We start from the raw sequence: 18,309 nt of genomic DNA on the forward strand, positions 1-18,309 counted from the left end.
AAATAGTGTATCGTGATTCTACATGTTTGGGGCTTCATTTTGGTATAAAATACGAAGAAAACGATTGAGAAACGAAGGAGAACAAGAAGTTTTAAAACTCGCCGGAATCCGGCCACCGGAAAAACCAGTCCGGCGACTGGCTGGGGAAGATGACGCGCGTGGGGGGGCGTGTGTCCATGCGTTCCCTGGCGCGTGGGGGCGCGTGCGACACCAAAAAATTAATCTAAAAATTTCTCGACGTCCGTGACGTCGAGAAGGTCGATGTGGTATATTCATATACCCAATTTGAGCATCGTATGAGAAGTTATTTCGAATTGTTCGTTATGTGTTTAAATTAACGTTTTTATAGTTGCTTCGCATATAGGTGACACTTATCCCGAGGACGAGCGCATCCAGGGACGTCACGGGGGTTACGACCCATCGACTTATCAGTGAGTGGGCAGTTTTGTTTTCGTATTACCTATATACAACTGTTTTTCCCAGAAAATGCGTTTATATGAAAATTATGATTTAAATTGCCATGCATGCAAATGTTGAGATATTTAGTTTGATAATTGATGCATATATATGTTAATTGACGCGGTGGACGCACATGTGAGTTTTTATATTATTCAGATGAGTTATTTTATGAGAATTGCATTGAAAGCTCATAACCTGCACCCTAGGTGTTAGTGCTTATATTATTATTCACCACACCATACGCTCGTCTTGGATCCAAGTAGGTGGATGTCGTACAGACCATGTGAGGGTTCCGACATGCTAGTCGTATAGATCACTAGATGTGATTCTGACTAGTGGGTGACCTTAGTTATGCGCGCTGATGATTGATGAGAGAAGCACTAGAGCGTATTTATACACCTGTCATCGTACAGACTACTATACGTAGTTCCGAGTGATGTGCAGTGTAGTGCCGTATAGGTCACTGTGGTGACTCCGGCTGAGTGGGATGTTGAGCTTTAGAATCAGCCGTACAGGACCATTGTAGGGTCTCCGGTTGATTTATTATTTCACCTGATTGATATTGATGCATTTCTGACTATATTTGGCATGGCGTGGCATATTATTTCTGAGATGTTATGTTGATGGATATGAGCTGAGTTTTGATGATATGTCTATATTTATGTTTATATACTATTTTTCTGGGAAAGTATACAGGTTTTACGGTGAGGGGTTAGAAATGTTTTAAATGAAATGTTTCGGAAAATCTTTGACTTTTACTGACCCACTCATCTTTGTTTTGCGCCCCTCCAGGTTCTAGTTAGCGGTTGGTGACTCTCGAGGTCTTTTTCTGGCATTCTGACAGACGCTCTACATGTAGGACTCACCTGCGGGTGATGTACTTTTATTTTGGTCCTACTTGACTGCACTTAAACCTATGCTCTGAATTTATGTGTTTACCTTATAACTCATCCTTTTATTCTAGTAGGTGGTTCTACTAGAGATTGGTTTGAATTCCTTCATTTTCTGTTATATCTTGCTTCCGTGTCGCACTTTTGGTTACGTCACGCTCACGTGACGACCAGCACGCCTTGATCCTCTGGGTCGGGGTGTGTCACATGCTGTTATTGTTTTTGTTGATGTTTTCCAGCATGAAGAATAAATTCTAAACTGTTTATAATGGCATAAAGTCCACATGGTATATGATTAATAGTAAAGTTTTTATTGATTTTTGGCTAAATTACCCTAAAAGTTAATATGTAATAAAAAAAAGTATATTAAAATACCTTTATTAGTTTGATTTTTAATAAATTTAACATTTATACAACCATATACTTACACTAATAAGTGAAAAATAAATTAATACCGTACTCGTTATTCACGAAAACAAACCTAACACAAGGACCGTCACTTGCTAGCAGAAAGAAAAATACACACAACAAAACAAATTACAACGTTGAGATTATATAAGTACGTAAACTAGTACTCTACCATTTAATTTTAGATTAAATATGTCTATATCATTTTAGAGAGGGTCTCTTAATGCCTTCTTTTTTCTTCTCATCGGAGTTATTTTATAAGGACTTGTCATGGTAAGGAAGAAGGGAGTAACAAGCACACTTGGAGAGCATAGTACAACTGAATTTTGAATAAGTGTTTACATAATCTTCTTTGCTATACACAAAAAGGAAGAGACTTATAAAATGGCAAAGGCAAATAGAGTTTTTGCACATTTTCGTTAATCCATGAACAGGATTTATAAAGACACATAAGAACACTAGTATTTCATTGCTACAAATATGGATTGTTAAAAAAAAAGGGATACTTTGGATGCGGTCTCGAATCCTTAACATTCTTTGATTAAAACCTTAATGGTATTCAAAGTTTGATCAAAGTCCCTTGACTTTGTACACCTCATATATTACTATTAATATTTATATTTTTATAGTTTTGACATTAATCGTTTTATATTTTATGAGATTTATAATCCTATAAATTTAAAATCTCTCATTATAATACTATTAGAAACAGTTACAATAAAAGAATTCAAACATTTTGATTGAATAAATGGATAAAAACTATGTAAAAAGAAGAAATAATAAATGGCAAAAGAATGTATCCATAGTGTTAAAAAAAATTGGTGCATTTCACATATGTACATTAATAAAGAAGAATGGGCACATTATAAATAAATTAGGGTGCATATAAAAGATTAAAAAATTATGAGCACAAATGAATTTTTAAAAAATATAGGCCCTAAAAGAAATTAATACATGGGTACAAAATAAAACTAAAAATAAAATACTACAAATTTAAAAAAAATGTTGCAAATTAAAAGTGGGTACAAACTAAAAATATAAATATATGATACAAAGTTTAGGCATAAAACATAAATATACCATATGTAATTTTTCTATCATTGATTAAATATACAATGTCACTTGACGGTATACACATGGATACAAACACAAATGAAACTTTAAAAAATATGGGCACAAAAAGAAACTAATATATGGGTACAAATTAAAAATGAAAAGAAAATTGGTACAAATTAAAAAATATTTGCAAATTAAAAATAGATACAAACTAAAAATAAAAATATATGATAAAAATTTTAGCCATAAATATAAATATATTAATTGTAACATTTTTAACACTAAAGGAATATATTTAAAAATAAAAATATTTTATTATTCAAATAATTAATGATGTTATTAATACCCAATGACCTTGATCAAAAATTAAAAATGAATAGGATTTTAATCAATGGAGTAACAAAAAAAAAAAAAAAAAGATGTGAACCTAATTTCTTCAAAAAAAAAAAATACCACTATACAATTACAACCCTTCTTTACTCAATAGATACAAAACACCCATACTTTAGCACCCAACGAAACGGTCCCTGGTGTACCAGTTTGACTTGGGGGGTGGTGATTTAGTGGCAGTGGATAAGAAAACAAAAATGAAAAGTACTACTATTCTTCCTCACTTTTTGTTATCGCGAGCAATATTGTGGTAACATAAGATTCGAAGTGCAAGAGCACATACATTACTCCATGAGCTATTTTTTGGTAATTAATTTCCTAAACTATTTGAAATTAATGAATTTAAATGAGCGAAAACCTTCACTTTTAGGTAATAATCGACACAAGTACAACAGATCATAGCTAGACAATTCAAATGAATTACTATCGTACTTATTGGAAAATAAAAATGGTAGGATGATATTAATTAGAATAGTAAGTTGTTATTTAACCCTCTGAACTATTTAAAGTTGGCCACATACTTTTGGTAAATAATCTCCGTAATCATTAGAAATTAGTCAATTAATATTTTTCCGTCAATTTTTATAAAATTTCATCAACTTTGCCATCATATAAATAGTTCAGGATGTAATTTACCAAAAAACAAGTCAGAAGTTATTTTCAACTGGAGTAATAATTGAGAAGGGTAAACGGTAGTTTATCCTAATTGGAATTATAGAAAGGCATACTATATAATTAATCAATCGGAGAAGGATAAAATAGAAATTTTGCAAACGACATACGAAACATGCGTTTTGATATGGGCACTGTTACTGTCCCACAGAGGAAGAAGCGCATGTTGTTTGTTTGTTAAGCTCTCCCACTCCCAGAAAATTATCCAGATCTTCGAAACGGGACCGTCGGCATTCCCTTTGTCACCCTTTTACCCATTCAATTTCACCATTCAATTTCACCCTTTTACCCATTCAATTTCACCCCCAAGACTCGCAGTAACACGGTCGAACGGTAAATCCAAGGCAACCCCACCCTCCGGGCCCACCTCTAAATTCTGTTTATTTTTCTCTGTTTTTAATCTGAGCCGTCCAACAGATAACTTACTCAACATCCCTCTTGGATCTCCCACTTTTCTCTCTCTTTCAAAATCCAGAAATAGCAAAAGGGAGAGAGAAAGCACACACTCTGTGCGTGTGTGCGTGCACTGCTTTAACCTTCTCTGTAGAGAGAGAAACGAGAGAAAGAGAGAGAGAGAGAAATGGAGGACTACAACTGTAAGCGAATGGCGGCCATGGACGACTCCACCAACGCAGCCGTATCCAAGAGGAGAAAAGTTACTGCTTCAACGCCGCCATTGCCTCCAACTCAAACAATGCTTCAGCTCCTCAATTCCCAGGACTCCTGCTCCACCCTTTGCTCCGATCACTCTCCGCCTCCTTCCTCTTGCTGCTCCAGCAACGAGCTCAGCGATGTCCCCGCCGCCGCCCGCAGCTCTCTGCTCCTAGATCTGGAGGTCAATCTCGCTTCCCATAGCTCGGTCCGAGCTTCCAATTTCTCTTCCCCCTTTCTTTCTGTTCGAAAACGAGGAGACAAAAGAGGAGAGATAAACTAGCGGACGGAAAAATGTACTCCATGATTTTTCTCGTTTCCGTTAGGATTTTCTCAGGAAACAAACAGACGCTCACTCTCTCTCTCTCTCTGTCTTCATTTTCCTTCAATTTTACGTTTCTCAAATTTTATTGCAATTTTAAAAAATTTTAAATTTCAAAATTCATTTCACCGCTTGCAGTCCAAGAGTTTCAAAACGGCATTCTCCAACTCGACCTCCTTCGTCAACAATAAATTCAGGTTTCACTTCACATTCCTTCATAATTTTCCTCTTCAATTTCTCCAAACCGAAACGTATTTTTTTCAGGTTGATTTTTGTTCCTCAAAACTCGGCAATTTTTTCTTTCTTATTTTTGTAATTTCGCTGCACCAGCAGGGAAACGACGCCGTCGAGCGAGCTGTGCCTGGACTCGGACGAAATGTCATCGCCGGCGCCGCCGGTGTCTCACCGACGGAGAATCCCGGAGAGAAAATCCCCTCCGTTTGAAGAGATCGAAGAGTTCTTCGCTGTGGCTGAGAAGTACGAGCATAAGCGCTTTACAGAGAAGTGAGTACTTTTTTCACATTTTCCATTTTCTTTATATTTTCCATTTTTCTGCTGGAGTGCGCACGATAAGCCTCGTTTCGTGTAGTGTACCACCGGTGGCGCATTTTAACAGGAGACGGAAATCGGAACGCCTAACTAACAACATACCCGATTTTATCGGTTTCGAATTGGGTTCGGAATCGGGTGCAGGTACAACTATGATATCGTCAAGGACGTGCCTCTGGATGGTCGGTACCAGTGGGTTCGTTTGAAGCCATAAGCATTTCAGTTGGCTATAGAGAGAGAGCAGGTGGTGGGTATATTACAATAAACTGACACTCGGTAGGACAGAAAGTAGCATGCAACTTGTAATTTCATGCATGGAGATGAAGGTGGAGAGAGCTGATCTGGGTTTTTGATTGTACAACCTTCTCTTTTCTTTTTATGTCACAACAAATGGAAGCTTCTAATTCTCTGCAACTTCTCCCAACTTTTTTTTAATTAATTAAATTCTAAAATTATATATATTTATTTATGCAACAATTTATACTAATTAATTTTTTGTTTTTAGTTTTGGGAAAGAAAAGGGATTTTTGTTTGGGTCTGGTTTGGGTGTTTGTGGGTGTGTGAATCTCTCTTGTTTTTTAATCAGCTTTTTGGTTTATAATCACAGGTTTACTCTGCCTTTCTTATCCTTTGATTTTTTTTTTTTTTTTTTTTTTTTTTTTGCGTTTGGGGGTTTTTGGCTTTCCGAATATGCTTTTCATGGTAATGATTCGTTATGTTTGCGTGGGGACCAAACTAACTATAGCTTGGCTAGCTAGGCGCCACTAGGAAATTAGGTTTTTTTTATTGTGATTTCAAATTTGGCTTCTAATTCCACTTAGTATTATGGTTTGGTAATAGTCTCATTCATTTGTAAGTAAAAGGTTTTCTCGTTAAAAGTGAATTTGAATCACATCATTACTAACTCATTGTGAGACTTAGCTCACCCCCTCTCCCTTAGGAAATTTTGTTTGTTAAAAAGAATTTGGCTTCTCATTTTGGAAGTCCCTTGCCAGCCATTGAGACTCATCTCCTATCCTTTAGACCCAATTGTGATATTTTGTGTCAATAATGCATTTGTTATGCTAGGACACGGGTGTTTTGCTCCTTTGTGACAAAACAGTCACGAGTTCTAGTCGTGAAAAGCAAGAGTAATGCTTCTTACGATAGACGTTCTTCCGACAACCCTTGCAAAGCGGGGAATCTTGTTGGCTTGGAATCGACCTTTTAATGCATTTGTTATGAGTAAAAACATTGTATTATTGACCCGAGATGTCACGGTGGTACATCAAGTGCTCCACTTGCCGGCTTATGTGAATGTGGATTAACAAATTTGTGGTTGCAATAAGCCTAGAATTGTTTAAGATTTAGAATCTTTTAAGATGTGCTAATTAGGCTAATTTAAAAGGGGGGAATTCAATTCAATGTCTTGTATCATTATAGGTTTAGTTTTTTTTTATATTGAATCTACATTGTAGGTTTTGGCTTCTGTATTAGATTACTAGAGATAAAACAAGAGCTACTTCTACTAGTAGTACTGGAGCTGCTTGCAGTTAGCAACTCTTCTGTACCAAATTTTAACTTAATTGGATAAATACCTATTAAAGCGTTTTTGAGATTCTAAAAACACTTTTTTAGTTGCTACTTTTAAAGAACGATATAATATGTCATGTACTTGACGAAACATTTGAATTCTAAATAAACACTTTGTTATGCTTTTCTGATAGCAGCTTTGCTAGCAAGAGTGCTTATGAGTGGAATTGCTTCCGACATAAGCAGTCCGTCAATTCCGAATGTGCTTTTAAGATGATTTTTTTTTTTTTTTTTGAGGGGTGGGGGGCAATATTGTTTATTGAAAAATGTTTTTTTTACAAACTATATTATATATCTACACTAAAAAGGTGGGGAAGTGAGTTAAGTCTCATAATGGGCTAGCAATAATATGATTCAATTCATTTTTTACGAGATTCGAACCTAAAACCTTATTTACAGGTAAGAAAAAACCACTAAACCGTAATACTAAATGACTGAATGTGTATCTTGTTATAGAAAAACCACGAAGAAAAAAAAAAAAGAAGAGATATGTTTTAAAAGGGTTTTAGGGGGAAAGTAGAGGGACGGGCGGCTGCTTTTGAAAAGGGAGCTGGACAGGAAATATTCGCTACGTATGTGGGTAGAATCAGTCTCTCTATCACTCGCTCGCGCACTCACACACAGCAGCCTGCAGAGGGAGAGCAGATACCGAAAGGGTGGCAGAGGGCATTGTCGGACACAGAATTAAAGCAAATCCAACAGGTACATGCATTTGAACATGATCACACACGTGTCAAAAACCCAATCTATCAATCATGTGGGGTTAGGGGTTTTCTTGCTTCCGCCCCCAAATAGTGATACAAACAAGAGTAAAAAGATGGACATATTAAAGTTAGTAAATTTTATTTTATTTTATTTTTTTAGTAAATTGGAGTTTATGACAAATAAAGTTGAATTGTCACACTAGCTGGTAATCATGATTAATGAATACTATGCCCGTCACGTGAGGGTGACGTAGCCATGTACACAGTGCAGAAGCAATTAAGATAAGAAATATACGAATATTTAAAAACCGAAACTACTAGAGTGCACTAAAAAACAGGAAGTGTTAAGAGTCAATTACAAACGTAAATACTCCTAATCAAAGCATAATAAGTCTAGGTACAGTCCAGTAGGACAAGTACTAGTTATACAGTACCAGGAATGTCCTACTATTATTTAGATATGTCAAAACCGCCAAAATCCTCAAGGCCACCGACAGCAAGCTTACCTAAAACCTGGAGAGGCGCAAAACTGAAAACGTAAGTGGGTAAAAACAAATATTTTACAAAATCATTTCATTTATCAACATAATTAACCCCTCGCTGTAAAACATGTATAATTTTTCGCAGAATCAAGATATAAGCATATACATAAATATATATGTAATTATATTAATTCAAATCATGCTTCACAATATTATATTCATATGTATGTCATGCCAAGATATAACAGAGTAAGCAATTCATGTGAGAATAATTTCATATAAATATAACATGTTAGCCGAAACCCCTGTGGTGGTCTGTACGGCTGAATTCATAGCTCAAAAGTCAATCTAGCCGGAGTCACTACAATGACCTATACGGCATTATACTGCACAAGAGTCAGAACCAAATGAAAAGGTCTGTACGACAATAATGGGTGTAATATGATGCGAAAATTAACTTAACACTCAAATTTAACCCTATTTTGACAATTGTAGTACAAGTATAAGTAGGGATCGTTATGGACCGAGGATTATGAAAGCTTGCTAATAACCTCTAAACTGACTCAAAAACATAAAACTAAATTTAAAAACACTTAACAAGACTCACAAGACTCAAAGCAAACTTCAAATACTCAAAATAGCTTAAAACAACCAAATAAACTTAAACTAGACACTAGGAATGACTTTGGACGAAAATTGACTTTTACTTGAATCAAAACACTTAAGAACACAAACTAAAACAGATTTGAAACACTTTGAAACAAGAAACTAAAAGGGGGGTTTTGATTTGGATGAAGTTGAAACAAACAAATAAGTATGAAAAACTAGACAAATTGTAAAACAAATTTGAGAAATAAGATGATGGATGGGATAGCTATAGGTTTTTTCTCCACACATGACATGTATGCAAATAACTTGATTTCCAGTTACTACTTCATTGAATTATGAACGACAATGCTCCAAATTAATCGTGACATCACTAGTTAACTCTCAGATTTTCCTTGTTTTATTGGATTGGATGACATCATTCGACAACCCAAAACATTCTTCAAAAGTTCCCTACATGACATCATAATAGAGATACAATCAAAGATCATTACGTTTAATGAAAATCATAAACATTGACAAAGCACTTGCAACTATGACATTATGTCGCTTATGCTAGGAATTGAACTTAACGCGATCGTTTATAAGCGACCTTCACTACATGTAAATATAAGTTTGTAACGATTATGTGAAACTTCTTTATATTCTAGCAACAGATTTATGCATGCCAATTAAGTGTCGACCCTTAATTAACAAATACAAATAAGTTATCAATCAAATAGTTAAGCCAATTGCATTCACGATTCAAGAGTTCATAACTAGAATTTATCAAATTATATTGCACACATAATCATGGCTTTGAAATCACCCCTAGCTAAGAGGGGTTTAGCCACTCATATTTACAACAAAACGAAAGGAAATGAATTTAAACATTAGAAACAAAAGAAAGAAAACACCTAAACGCTCAAACGATCCAAGTTGGACAGCAAGCACGTCTAAGCACTTTCCTTCCCTTCCTTTGCTACGACACAAGGTGTTGGTGAGTGTTTGAAGGTTTGTTTGTATGGAGGAATGGATGTGTTTGGATGAAGGTTGTATTGAAATAGGGATGAATGATCAAGCAAAAACTAAGCTCTATGGCTGCCACACACACTTCCTTTTATAGAGGAAGTGCACGGCAAGGAAGGTGAATTGGTGGTGTGTGCAATGATTCAAGGGTGAAAATGAAGTAATGATGCAAAGCATGAGGGGTAAAATGGAGTGGTGTTGCAGCAATGAGTGCAAGGAGTGGTGTTGAAATGATTCAAAGGTGAAAGTGAAGTGATGATGCAAAGCATGGGGGTAAAATGGAGTGGTGTTGCAGCTAGGGAACATGAATGATTGTGCATATGGTATAGAAAGGAAAGGGAGGTGGAATGGTGCAGAAATGAGTCAAAGGTGCAGCAAATGTCATGATGCACGACATAGGATTCCAAAGGTGGTGGATGGTGCATCAATGAGTGCATGTAGTGGAGGTAAAAGTTGTATGAATTCTGATGGGTGAAGGGAACAAGGAGTGTGCAGCAATTGAGTGTAATGATTCAATATATTGATGCATGAAATCAGAAATAATGAAGGAGACAAGGGTGGTGCACGGCAATGAAGTGTAATGAGTGTAATGGTGCATGAAATGACTGCAAGAAATATGGTGCATGAAGGGGACATAATAAACAGGCATGTTTATTATGCGAACAGTCCTGTCATATAGACCATCTTAGGTGGATCCAATATGACAGGACTGTGCACCTAAATTGGATCCAATATGAGCATATGGTGCAGGAGGTGACATAATAAACAGACATGTGTCATATCTCTGGCTAAATCACAATCACCCTAGGTGCAGTTCTATGAGCTCAACATTAGTCAATCACATATCGCACCATTGATAATTCACATAACCAAACATAACTCACCTGAGCTTACCTGAGCGTCCACAGCACCACAATTATATATAATGCATCATATACCAATTCATATACGAAATATAAATTCATATGCATGGCATTTAAGGCATACTTTCATTTAAACACATATTTTTGGGAAAATATGAAGTATATAAATATATACTAAAAACCAAAAGCCCACTCATTGGTATGTCGAAGGGTCGTAACCCCCGAATCGCCCTTGAACACGCTCGTCCTTGGGATAAGTCTCACATATATGCGAATTAACTATAAAAACGTTATTTAAAGCACATAGGCAAAACTAGCTAATAACTTCTCATACAATGCTCAATTTTGGTATTTGAATATACCATAGTGACCTACACAACCTCAGGATCATTCCCAAATTTTTAGAATATTTTTCTGACCCCTCACTCCCCGCCACGCGCCGACGAGTGCACGGCAACACACACGGCCACGTGCAGGGAATCCTGATGGATTCTCTAACTGCCGTTAGGAATATTCTGTTAAAACCCAACGGTAACTATTAAAGATGACAGACGGCACTAGTATATTCCGTCAACTTGACGGAATACACTCCTTTCTTCTCCGGCGAGTCGCCGGTCGCCGATGACTTCGCCGGTTTCTGGGTAAAACTTTAAAACGCTTATTCTCCTTCGTTTCTTCACCATTTTCCACAAAATTGGTACCAAAATGAAGCTAATAACATGTAGAATCACTTTATATAAGTTTCAAGGCTTAAATTTTACTAGGTTTTCCTCGAGAAAGCTCGATAGTTCAGCTTACCTAGATACACGTCGATCTTAGCCCTTCGACGTCCATTTCCTTCCAATGAAATACCCCGAGACTCGTGAGAACCTCCTTAAGCTTCCTATAAGCTTCAAATTCCCTGAAAAACAATATTTCACGTATGCATGAACAGTGACAAAATCGGTGGTTCATGGTTCGACGTGAAATCGGAGGATTCCTTACCTATAAATGGTACCAATCGATTCGTCTGAGCTTCACAAACACAAAGGTGTGCTTAAGTCCCTCAATCTGTCACGTTTCAAAGGGTTTTGGGTGACGTCTGTACAAGAGAGAAGAGAGAGAATGAGTCTAAGAGAGAGAGAAAGCACGGGAGAGAAGATAGAGGATGTGTGTTGTGTGTGTGAGCTCCACGTGGTCACCAACCAACCAAGGAAATAACATCTAAGTCTCCAAAAAAAAAAGTCACACACACTAAAATTTCTACATCTAAGGATAAAACCGTCATTTTACATCACCGATAATAATAATAATTCAGGACGGGCTGTGACAATCTCCCCACCTTAAAAAATTTCATCCTCGAAATTACATACAACCACTACATCCACTAATAATCATAAAACAAGCGTGGATACATCTCTCTCATCCGATCATCTGTCTCCCAAGTAGCTTCTTCCACTAAATGATTTCTCCATAACACTTTCACCAAACGTACTGTCTTATTCCTTAGCTCATTATCCTTCCAATCCAGTAGAGTCACTGGTTCCTCATCATAAGTAAAATCCGAATTAATTTCCAAAGGTTGGGAAGGATCTGAAACATAATGTCGAAGCATCGAAACATGAAATACATCGTGTACCTTGGACAACTCTGAAGGCAACTCAAGCCTGTAAGCAACCTCACCGACTCGCTTGGTGATCATATATGGTCCAAGTACCTAGGACTCAACTTTCCTTTCTTTCCAAATCGTACAACACCTTTCCAAGGTGATAGCTTCAGAAATACCCAATCACCTACATTATACTTCCGATCAATGGCACGTTTGTCTGCTAAGCTCTTTTGTCGATCATGGGCCGCTTTCAGGTTAGACTTAATTACCTGAACATTTTGAGTAGTCTCGTCCACAATCTTAGGGCCCACTAAAACTCTTTCGCCAACCTCTGACCAACATAGAGGCGTACGCCAAGATTTCCCATAAAATGCCTCAAATGGTGCCATACCAATACTCGAATGATAATTGTTGTTGTAGGCGAACTCCATCAAATCCAAACAATCATGCCAATCGTTCCAAACTGTAGCACTGAAGATCTCAACATATCCTCTAATGTTTGAATAGTCCTCTCAAATTGTCCATCTGTCTGAGGGTGATATGCCGTACTATAAAGTAATCTCGTACCAAGAGCTTCCTGAAATGCTACCAAGAACTTGGAAGTAAATCTAGGATCTCGATCTGAGATAATATTAACTGGAACGCCATGATACTTCACAATCTGTGATATGAACAACTTAGCTAATCGGCTTAATGAATACTTTTCTCTCACTGGAATAAAATGTGCTAACTTAGTAAGCCAATCAACTACCACCCAAATGCCGTCATAACCATTATGTGTACGAGGAAGCTTGTACACAAAATTCATAGTAATATTTTCTCATTTCCACTGTGGAACGGGAAGTGGCTACATCAACCCAAACGGCTTCTTCCTTTCAGCTTTAACATGTTGGCAAATAGCACACCTACTCACATATTCGGCAATATCTCTTTTCATACCCAGCCAACAATAAAATGGTCTAATGGTATGATACATTTTAGTGCCTCCTGGATGCATCGCATATGCCGAAATATGTGCTTCATCCAAATTTTGTTTTTAACTCGGCATCATTCGGCACATACATTCTGCTTTCTTGCATAAGCATGCCATCAGTTTCTCGAATCCCGAAATCTTTCTTTTTACCTTGATTCCTTGCTTGAATTATTTCTTGGGTCTCCTCATCATTCATCTGGGCCTTGAGCACACGATCAATTAAAATTGGCCTAACTTGAAAATTAGCAAGCAAGGCTTCTTCTCGATCTTCCACTCCTAACTCCACTCCAGTGGACCTCAAGTCCGTAAGAAGAGGAACATGACAATCATAAATGGCATTAAGTCTGGCTGGAGTCTTCCTACTAAGTGCATCCGCCACTACATTTGCACGACCAGGGTGATACTCAATTGTGCAATCATAATCACTAAGTAATTCAATCCACCTCCGCTACCAAAGATTAAGATCTCTCTAAGTAAATAGGTACTGTAGACTCTTATGATCTGTGAAGATCTTACATTTCTCACCATAAAGATAATGCCTCCAAATCTTCAAAGCAAAGATGATAGCCGCTAACTCCAAATCATGAGTAGGGTAATTCTTCTCATGAGATTTCAACTATCTCGAAGCATAAGCAATTACCCTACCATGTTACATCAATACACAACCCAAACCATTCAAGGAAGCATCACTATAAACCTCAAAATTTTCGCTATCATCTGGGAGTGTTAGAACAGGTGCATGGGTGAGATAATACTTCAATTGCTGAAAACTTTGCTCATAATTATTATCCCACTCAAACTTAACATCCTTTCGAGTCAACCTCGTCAATGGCAAAGTAATCACTAAAAAATCCTTAACGAACTGTCTACAATAGCCTGCTAGTCCAAGAAAACTCTGTACCTCAGTGACGGTTTGAGGTTGCTCCCAATTCTCCACAGCTGCCACTTTCTGAGAATCCACTTGAATGCCTTGCAGAAATGACATGTCCCAAAAATGCCACTTGATTCAACCAAAATTCACATTTGCTAAATTTGGCATATAACCGGTGTTCCCTCAAACTGCTCAACACCAATTTCAGATGTCTAGCATGCTCAGCCTTAGACTTAGAGTATACCAGAATATCGTCAATGAAGACAATAACAAACCTGTCAAAATATGGCTGGAATACTCGATTCATCAAATCCATAAAAGTTGTCGGTTTATGGGTAAAACTTTAAAACGCTTATTCTCCTTCACCATTTCCACAAAATTGGTACCAAAACGAAGCTAATAACATGTAGAATCACATTATATAAGTTTCAAGGCTTAAATTTTACTAGGTTTTCCCCGAGAAAGCTCGATAGTTCGGCTTACCTAGATACACGTCGATCTCAGCCCTCCGACGTCCATTTCCTTCCAATGAAATACCCCAAGACTCGTGAGAACCTCCTTAAGCTTCCTATAAGCTTCAAATTCCCTGAAAAATAATATTTCACGTATGCATGAACAGTGACAAAATCGGTGGTTCATGGTTCAACGTGAAATCGGAGGATTCCGTACCTATAAATGGTACCAATCGATTCGTCTAAGCTTCACGAACACAAAGGTGTGCTTAAGTCCCTCGATCTGTCACGTTTCAAAGGCTTTTGGGTGATGTCCGTACGAGAGAGATGAGAGAAATTGAGTCTGAGAGAGAGAGCACGAGAGAGAAGAGAGAGGGTGTGTGTTGTGTGTTGTGTGTGTGAGCTCCACGTGGTCACCAACCAACCAAGGAAATAACATCTAAGTCTCTAAAAAAAAAGTCACACACACTAAAATTTCAACATCCAAGGACAAAACCATCATTTTACATCACCGATAATAATAATAATTCAGGACGGGCTGTGACATACATGGATCATTTTTGTAATATTCACTTGTATAATGCGGGTACAAAGAATATTATTTATGTACTTTTAAGACTTATTTTAGGGGAATTTTAAAAAATAACTAAAATTGGTATCCTATATAGAATTATAGTCACTCTTTTAAGTTTATAATAATTTTAACCAAAAGTTGATATAAAAGTACTAATATATTATTAATGACTAAAAACCTCTCCATTTACTCTATTTTTTTTCTTTTTTTTGAACCTACAATATTATTTACATTAAAAAGAAGGGGTGGGCTTAGCCTCACAATGAGCTAGGAATAATGTCGTTCAAATTTGCCTTTGGTGATAATCAAACATAAGACCTTTCACTTACAAGTGAAGAGGAATACCATTAGACCGTAGGACTAAGTGGCACTTCTCCATTTACTCTTAATCGTGAAAAAAAACAGAATTTGGATTATGGGCCTTGGGAATTTGGACGGCCAAGGGTGGATTGGATAACATTTCATTTTTGGAAATTTGTAGGAAATCTCTAGCTATCCAAATGGAAAAAGAAAAAAAACATCATTATGTTTTACGTTAGAATTTTTTGGATATTACAATTGATGGTTTGATATAGACAGGGTGTTGGAGAGAAAGGAAGCAGAGCAAAGGGCAGTGAGGAGAAGCAAATGAGGGACAAGAAGGAATGATAAGAGATGGGATTCCATGAAGGGGGCGAGCATGGAGCACTTGGTGCGGATGATTGCTCTCATTTTGTGAGTTAATAGGCTGTTGACTTTCAGGCTTACTCATCAATGGAGTGGGTTATCGACGGCGATCTTGTTTTGCATTATATATGGGTGATTTGGTTTGAGGACAAGTCTATACAGATCCACCACACTTTGACCTTTTTTCGGCTAGGAGTTCTCCGTCTTCATCCGCGCGCACACTCGCCAAATCGACATCGACCTTTGCAGCATCCACAGAGGGCTAGGTTGGCTCAGCTTCGTGCTGTCATCGGCTATAGACATGCCTATACTTCCATTAAGTATAACGTATATACCAAAATGTCCATCACTTTTTCCTAACAAAAAAAATTTCATTTTGCCTAAGAACTACATACCCTAAACCTTAAACCTTAAATTATCAAATATACCTTTGCCTAACGAAACTTGAAGAGTTTGTCACGCAAAAGGTGGCATACAACGCGCCATTTTTTTTCTCTTGATGCGAAAGCGTTGCCCAATGAAGGTCACTTTGCCCATCAGACATTATTCATTGATCAAAGGGCTCTGAAAAAACTAAAACGTTGACCACTTTTGCCCGACGAATTGTTTTATTCCATCAACTAAAGTTACTTCGCCCGATGAAAGTTGGTCTGTCGGGCAAATGGTAATTTCCGGTAATCATTGTATATAAATAGCTCCACACGTTTATTAGAAAAATGTGTGTTTAAAGTACTAGGATTGTCATTAACACTACAATCTAGTAGTGTTTCTTTTTATTTGTAAGTGACGAAAGTCTCAAATTCGACTCACTTGACTAATGAGTTTAATATCTAATTATTATGGATGCTCGTTACTTGGTTTAAGCCCGAATCTTTGTTACATGTGAATAATTTTTTATTGCAAATTCATGTAAGTGCCATAGTGTGACCCCCCACGTATTAACTTAAAAAATAATCATATCTCGGTTGCATGATTGATCCTCACATTTTTCTTCAAAATACAACATTGTTATAAACATAAAAAATAGAAATTAAAAATGAATTTAGCACTTAAAATGGTGAATTGTGTTGATACACAAAACCGGAGGTCTTGGAACAACGTAAATCCGACCGTGAATCTGCAAGAAAGTAAAGAACACAAGATGTATCGTGGTTCACCCCAAGGTTTGGGCTACGTCCACACTGGTTATGTATTTATCTGAGAGAGAGAGAGAGCTCTGAGAGTGAGAGCTTTGAGAGGGTGAGGAGCCTTAGGAAATGGCCTCCTTAATTGTGAGGGTGAGGGGTCATTTTATAGAATAAGGACTCCTCACTTATTACATATTTGCCCTTTCCTTTATCACATAATTACATTTAAGCCCTCCGAGTATTTGTACGAGATCTAAATACGGAGGCCCTAAATATGGTATAAACAGTAGTCCCCCAAGTCTTCAGTCAAGAGAATATTTTGGCTGGAGACTTGAGATTCAATCCATGTGTGGGCCGAAGTAACTAGATGGCTGTTGAAATTCAGCATTTTGCTTGCTTTGGATCTGATGCACCTAAATTTCAATGCAAACTCAGTCTTGACAAAGAGAGAGAGAGAGAGCCGAGAGGTGGGGATTTGTAAAAGGAGGAATGTTGCTTGCTTATTAATGAAGGACGTTGGGGTTTCGATTTTGTGTTACGGAAACTTATTAATTATTCTTATAAGGTATTTTGCACGTTTGAGATTTTTCATTTGAGGATTTCCGTGTTATAATATATATTAGAGAAAATGCTATGATATTTTTTTTTTAAAGTAAGATTCTTTATAAACTCTCACACATTATATTTTTGCATAATGTTGACTTAAAAATTAACATTAAACTATGTTTTTTTTTATAATTTTTTTTATACAAACGATATCGTTAATGTGTTAAATTGTTATAAAAAAAAAAGCCCGAATGGTTAAGATTGAACTCATACGAAAATACGTAGTTATCACTACTTTCGACCGCTATAATAAATAAAATTGCCGCTATAATAAATAAATGGATGTGCTATCCACACATCCCATTTTACTTCTCATACACTCTTGATAATTTTTGTCCATTGATCTTCTTCAATTCATCTGATCCGACTGCCGAAAATTAAAAAGGTATGTGAAAAGTAAAATAGAGTGTGTAAATATCACACCTCTAAATAAAACCGCATGTAGAGGATTTTCATGTTATTTACTTTTCTTAAAAATCAAGCACATACTACTTTTTGGCCCAGTTACTTTAGTTTAGCAATATTTTTAGTTTCTTTTTCTCTTGAAAGAAGTTTATTTTTCTCTGTGACAATCTACTTCTATACTTCATATTATTAAATTTAAACAAAATTAATATTATTAAAAAATTTGAATGCATTCATTTGCTTATTCTTGGGCATGCTAATGTTTCACCCTCAAATTATCGGCACGGTGACAATTAATTTGGCCAAGCTAGCCTTCTATGCTATGTTAAAGTTGATTTAAATTGAAGAATATTTTTTATGTTATCCTTAATGTACTATTTTATATTTGTATCATTTTTCAATATTATAATAAAAC

At 36.6% G+C, this 18,309-nt stretch overlaps 1 protein-coding gene across 2 annotated transcripts; it reads left to right on the forward strand.

Moving 5' to 3' along the window:
* The first annotated feature begins 4,298 nt into the window (after positions 1–4,298).
* LOC126621899 (cyclin-dependent kinase inhibitor 7) lies at positions 4,299–5,858 on the forward strand. Of its 2 annotated transcripts, none has more exons than XM_050290517.1 (4): positions 4,299–4,710; positions 4,987–5,045; positions 5,182–5,352; positions 5,542–5,858. In XM_050290517.1, the coding sequence occupies exons 1-4, from the start codon at positions 4,456–4,458 to the stop codon at positions 5,609–5,611; spliced, it is 555 nt and encodes a 184-aa protein (XP_050146474.1). In that variant the 5' UTR covers positions 4,299–4,455; the 3' UTR covers positions 5,612–5,858. The 2 variants fall into 2 exon arrangements, with proteins under 2 accessions (XP_050146474.1, XP_050146473.1); XM_050290516.1 differs by having other exon boundaries at positions 4,300–4,710; positions 5,179–5,352.
* The last annotated feature ends 12,451 nt before the right edge of the window (positions 5,859–18,309 follow it).

The sequence above is a fragment of the Malus sylvestris genome, chromosome 5, assembly GCF_916048215.2.
Source record: "Malus sylvestris chromosome 5, drMalSylv7.2, whole genome shotgun sequence".
Classification (NCBI taxonomy): Eukaryota; Viridiplantae; Streptophyta; class Magnoliopsida; order Rosales; family Rosaceae; genus Malus; species Malus sylvestris.